This window comes from Chinchilla lanigera, unplaced genomic scaffold, assembly GCF_000276665.1.
Source record: "Chinchilla lanigera isolate Chin_1 unplaced genomic scaffold, ChiLan1.0 scaffold00166, whole genome shotgun sequence".
Classification (NCBI taxonomy): Eukaryota; Metazoa; Chordata; class Mammalia; order Rodentia; family Chinchillidae; genus Chinchilla; species Chinchilla lanigera.
Window position 1 is genome coordinate 1,737,189 of NW_004955567.1, and position 5,972 is coordinate 1,743,160.

General features: G+C 58.2%; 1 protein-coding gene across 1 annotated transcript; it reads left to right on the forward strand.

Annotated features, from left to right (window-relative positions):
* The first annotated feature begins 2,057 nt into the window (after positions 1 to 2,057).
* LOC106146315 (leukocyte immunoglobulin-like receptor subfamily B member 5) lies at positions 2,058 to 4,798 on the forward strand. The gene is given in 7 exon segments (XM_013509234.1): positions 2,058 to 2,229; positions 2,668 to 2,700; positions 2,843 to 2,876; positions 3,040 to 3,163; positions 3,517 to 3,537; positions 3,539 to 3,638; positions 3,885 to 4,798. Coding segments are annotated over 7 exon segments (813 nt in total). The 3' UTR covers positions 4,214 to 4,798.
* The last annotated feature ends 1,174 nt before the right edge of the window (positions 4,799 to 5,972 follow it).

Here is a 5,972-nt window from a genome sequence, read left to right on the forward strand (position 1 = left end):
TGGTAGCACAGCCCTCAAAGGGAAAGCTGGGGTCAGACCCTGGGGCTCAACACATGGCCCTGCAAGTTCTGGTCACTAAACCCCAGAAGCACCCATTTTCCTGACTCAGATATGGGGCTAAGGATCCCTTCCTCCTGGCCCTGTGGATAAATTGTGCTCAAAATGTGACATCCCTCTCTTTCCCAATGGGTCCTGGAAGAGCGAGTGTGCACCAACTGGGCCATCCCTGCTGGCTCACTTCCTGTCTCCTGACCCTCCCCCACCCCGCCTCAATCATTACTAAAACAGAGAATCAAGATACCTTACAGAAAATTTAATCTGCGCAGCCTGTGCTATAAATAACCCCAACCTCTGACCACCTCCACCCAGTTCTCAGAAAGGGCAGCTGTGGCGAGGACGGCACAGAACGCTGCTCAGCTGCGGTGGATGAGGGCCTTTCCTGTCCACCGAGAAGCAAAGTGGCTGTCGCAGTGGGGGCGGGAGAGGAGTACACTGGGATCTGGGGGAGTCCTGGGTTTAGATTTACACCGTGGTGTTGTTGGCTCTTTGATTTGCACAGCTGTTACCACAACTCCTAGAGATTTTCACACATGCTGGAAAGCAGAGAAAGCCAGGGGTCAGGTTTATGGTCTTGGGGAGAGTTGAAAGAAACAATCAACTTTCCACTCCAGGTTATCCTGACTCCAAATAGAGAAGTTAAAATACAAAAGACTGTGCTGCTGGGATTTGTTTCCTGACAGAAGCACAGGGTCGTGAACAGAGTCCAGCAAGCTGAGCCTTCATCTACCCTGCAGTCCTCCTCCCGGCTTTCACTGGTTTCTCTGTTCTGTCTAACTCATAAGCCTGCAGGGGACAGAAAAGTGTGAGGGCAATTGGGATGTGAATGCAAACCGCAGTGTGTGTGTCCACTTCCAGGAGCTGACCTTATGCGATTTATGAGACTAGAATGGGGATAGAAAGTGTAGCAGGTCTTCTGTAAACCTCACAGAACCCACAAAGTAAAAATCTACCACAGGCACAGGAGGAGAGAAGAGGCAGGGCCATGCTGGGCATCTTAGAGAAACGCTGCACGAATACACAATTTGAAAAGGGGTTGGGATGGAGCTCAGTAGTACAGCACTTTCCTAGGATGCCTGGGGGCCTGAGTTCAATCACAGCAATTAAGTTAAAATATGAAAAATCATGCAATAAAGCAAAAGAAGTAGTAAGAAGGAAGCTTTTAATCAGAAATTTGTATGTTTTGAATTCATATGATTTAAATTTGTTAGAAATATGAAAGATTTCAAATGAACAACTTATCAAGGAACTCCAAGGAACTAAAAAATGGAAATTAAGAAAGCTCACACTTGCAAGAGTTGATTTTCCATCACCTTAATACGACTGACTTCTTCCTTCCAGGAGAATCCCCGCCTCACTGCTTCCAAATCTGAGTTTCCCTAACGCCCTGTGCACTGTCCACCTGGGCGTCTCTGCTCCCTGCCCCTGACCTTCGTGGAGATTTTTCCAGTCATGGCTCAGCGTCTCTCTGCTCTCGCCCACCTGCAGCAGGACCTGCATCTTCCCCGGAGCATCCCCAGGGCTGGGGGAGGACGGCCACAGTGAGGAAGATGGTGCTGTGCAGATGGATGGACTGAGGGAGGGAGGAGGTCCGTGTGGAAGCTGTGAGAGGAAGGTCCAGCACAAGGGAACCGTGCCCTGGAAGGGGCCAGCTCGGGGCAGGGGTGCTCCAGGTGTATTGGCTGCTGTATTCTGGAATCGATGAGGTGAGGATCAATCACATTTGGAAGGAAGGGGAATCCCACATCAGCCACATCAGCCTGGAGCCCAGCCAGGTTGTGCCCTGGGGAAAAACAGACCAGCTATCCGTGCCTGCAGATGTCACTTCCGCTTTCTGTGGGGCTACTGGTGTGACCACCCTATGAAGGGCAGAAGCCAGTCTCTAGCTGTGAAACTCTGTGTCAGGCACTGTGGTCTCATCCGTCCACAGTCTCACCTGGAGGTAGGAGACGCCATGACCGCCACACTCATGGCCCTGCTCTTATTAGTGAGAACTGAACATGGGGTTGGGAACCCCTAGTCTGGAACCCCACAGCCAAGCCCTGACCTATCAAGGAACCAGGGGTTCAGGAGGATCCAGGAAGGAGAGGACCACATCAGGCTCCAGGGTGAACCTCTCACAGGGAACTCTCTTCCAGGACTGTCTGGGCCCCAAGACACGAGTGCGGGCAGGTGAGTGTGTCCCCAGCTGTTCTGGGCCCCTGTTCCTCCTGGGGACAAGGGGGCCACCCCTGGGCAGTGGGGATGGAGCACAGCCGGTATGGGTCAGTGCTGGGGAGGTCTGGAGGGTTCTGGGGCTGTGAAGTGGGATCTGAGGGAGGAAGAAGGTCCTGGGATCCAGCTGTGATTTTCTTGCAGGGACCCTCCCCAAAACGGAGCTCTCTGCTGAGCCACGATCTGTGATACCACGGGGGGATCCTGTGAACCTCTGCTGTGAGGGGTCTCTGGGGGCCCAGGAATATGGTCTGTACAAAAAGGGAAGCCAAGTGCCCTGGACAAGACAAACATCACTGGAACTCAAGAGCAGGGCCGTGTTCTCCATCCCATCCATGGCAGAGCAGCATGCAGGGCGGCATCGCTGTTAGCCCTGAAACCCTGCTGGCTGGTCAGAGCGCAGTGAGCCCCTGGAGCTGGTGGTGACAGGTGAGGGGACACTCAGGGCCCAGCAACAGGCTCTGCCCTCAGGAAGGGGTCTGCTGTCAGGGGTGCCCCCCCTCACAGCCCAGCCCTGGGGACAGTGTGGGAGGTGTGAGTCCATTTCACACGCTGCCTCCTTCTCTCCTAGGAGTCTCCAGCAATCCCAGCCTCTCAGCCCTGTGGTAACCTCAGAAGGGAACATCACCCTTCAGTGCGGCTCAAGGCTGGGATTTGACAGGTTCATTCTAAGGAAGGAGGAGACAAGCTCTCCTGGACCCTGGACTCACAGCGAGGCCCCAGTGGGCAGGTCCAGGCCCTGTTCCATGTGGGCCCTGTGACCCCCAGGCACAGGTGGATGTTCAGACGCTACAGCTATGACAGGAGGAAGCCCCAGGTGTGGTCAGAGCCCAGTGATGTCCTGCAGCTCCTGTTCTCAGGCGAGAATGTCCTTTCTTTGTCCCAAACTTGTGTGAGTCCCCAAGTAACTGGAGGGGTCCTGCTGCAGAGGATCTTAGGAAGAGGTTGGATCAGGAAATCTGTAGAGCTAGAAACCTCAATGTGACAGTCTGGGAGACCTACAGGGCAGGACAGGAGGGCAGGGGTGTAGGAGGAAACAGCCCCTCATCTCGGCCTCTCCTCTCTCCAGGGCTGTCCAGGAAGCCCTCCCTCCTGACCCAGCACGGCCCTATTCTGGCCCCTGGACATGACCTGACAATCTCATGTCACTCTGACCTCAATTATGACAGATTTGCTCTGTCCAAGGAGGGAACAGGTGACCTCCTCCAGCACCCTGGCCAGTAGCCTTAGGCTGGGCTCTCTCAGGCCGACTTCCCCCTGGGCCCTGGGAGTGGCTACCACAGGGGGCCATTACAGATGCTACGGTGGACACAGAATCTCCTGTAAGTGGTCGGCCCTCAGTGACCCCCTGGACATCCTGATCACAGGTGAGGAGCCCAGGGCTCAGTCAGGGGCCCAGACCCTGCCCAGGCCCTGCTGGGGGAGCCCAGGAGGTGATGGCCAGGGTGGGGGTGGGTGTCAGGGAGGGAGAGAGAGAGAGACGGGGGAGGGCAGGAGGGGCAGAGTCAGAGGAAACAGAGACAGACAGAGACCGAGGGTCCTCAGAGACAGCCCTGCTGAGGCCTCAGCTCAGAGCAAGCTGGGGCCGCCCTCACCACCCTCCTTCTCTCCAGGACAGCTCCCGGGCACACCCTCCCTCTCGGTGCAGCCGGGACCCACGGTGTCCTCAGGAGAGAGTGTGACCCTGCTGTGTCAGTCACAGACCCCAGTGGACACTTTCCTTCTGTCCAAGGAGCGGACAGACAATCCACTCCTGCATTTGACAACAGAGTCCCCAGCTCAGCAGTCGCAGGCAGAATTCTCCATGAGAGCTGTGAGCTCAGCCCTCGGGGGGACCTACAGGTGCTATGGCTCTCACAGACCCTTCCCCCACCTGTTGTCACAGCCCAGGGACCCCCTGGAGCTCACAGTGTCAGGTAAGCTGCCTGTGATCCCAGCATAGCTGAGCTCCGGGTTGCTCTGACCATTTCTCTGCGCAACCCTGGGCTTGGTGAATGTGAGAGGTTCAGGGAGAACTGACAAGAAGTGGACTCTTCCTAGGTATGTCATTGCCACCCATCCTTCCTGTGTAGAATGTTCCCTCTGGGCAGAGACCACAGCACAGGTAGATTAGAGGGTAGAGGTCCATTCCTGGGCAAGCCCATCCCCGCCCCCTCTGAAGTCCTTCCCTCCAGGGACAGCCTCACCCCCTCCCTCAGCACCCAGCTCTACAGCAGGACAACCTCGGGCTCTGTTCCACTGTCCAGTGTCCAGGCTGCCTAGAGACTCTCAACCCACCTCGGTCCTGGTTCCAATCTCGGCTGTGCTGGTGTCCAGGGACAGAGAAGTGGAAATGGAATCTAGATATCCAGAGGTTCAGTATATAGCCTGCATGGGGTGGTTTGAAAGCTGAGGGGAATGTGGGGTACAGCCTGGGAGAGGAGCAGCAGCTGAAATGAGGAACAAGGAGCACAGCCCCTCACCTCCCCATCCCTGAGAGGAGGCCCTCACCATCAGCCCCTCACGCGAGAGTCTGGACCCCAGGGTGGTGAGTGCGGGCGCTGCTGGGAGGGTCCGGGGCTGGGCTGTGGGGCGGGTGCAGCCTCCTCTGGAGACGCTGACTTGGACCAGCCCCTCCTGTGCGGGCCTCAGCTTCTCCAGGGGTAAAAGGGAGGCCTGGGCCCGACCTTCAAGTCCCTCTCCTGCTGAGCTTGCTGTGAGCCCTGGAGAGGCGGCCTCCCAGGGGAGCCTCCAGGATGTGACTCTGCAGCGGTCCTGTCCCGCTGTGCAGGGACGGTGACAGTGGGGAGGGTGCCCGGCAGAGCAGCAGCGTTCAGATTCTTTCCCTGCAGCTCAGGGAGCCCAGCTCTGGTGGGGAGAAGGAGGCTGGAGGTCAGACTCCCCGGGCTCAGTCCCGCCTGCCCCTTCCTTCTGTGTCGCCCAGGATTCTCCTGAGGTTGCATGGCCCAGGCCTCCTTCTTGACTCCGTGTCCCGGTGAGGGTCTCTGTCCCTGTCCCCTGAGCCCACAAGGTCACTCTGTGTCCTGCCCCAGCTCGGGTCTGAGCCCAGGACATGGCGGAGGTGGAGGGGAGGTGCACAGGGGAGCGTCCCCGTGAGGAGGCCGAGGCAGACGGAGCTCCCTGCCCGGGGCTCCCACCCTGACATCTCCCATGGAGCGAAGAGGAGAGGGGCACGGGAGACACAGATGAGGTCAGAGGAAGTGGGGCTGGACTGAGGGGGGCACAGGGCCCAGCCCTCTCCTGATGTCCCCACCTCACAGGCAGCTCCCCTGCTGTCCCAGCACAACAACAGGCCCTGCCGCATGGCTGGTGGAGACACGCTCCCCTGACCCACGGGAGTCCAGATGCAGCGCAGCACTGCGTGCAATTCTCAGCGCAGGATCAGTCCCAGAGGAGCATTTAAGGGGACATTAAGGGAGCCTGGTGGCTCCCTGGGGCTCTGAGGACAGGGTGACACTGCCCGGGGGTCAGAGCAATGGAGGTGTCTGAGGTCCAGGCAGGAAGGAGGGCCCTGGTGGACAGAGAGCAGCCTCGCTGGAATCCAACTGTGAGTGAGGCTGCGCCCCCAGCAGGGCCGCTCCTGCAGAGAGAAGCACCAGGCTGGGGGTACCGCGGGCACGGCCCCTCCTGCGCCACCTGGCGGCCTCTGCGCTCAGGGCGCCCCTGAGACTCCGGATGGGTCCTGCACTGCTCTCGGGCTC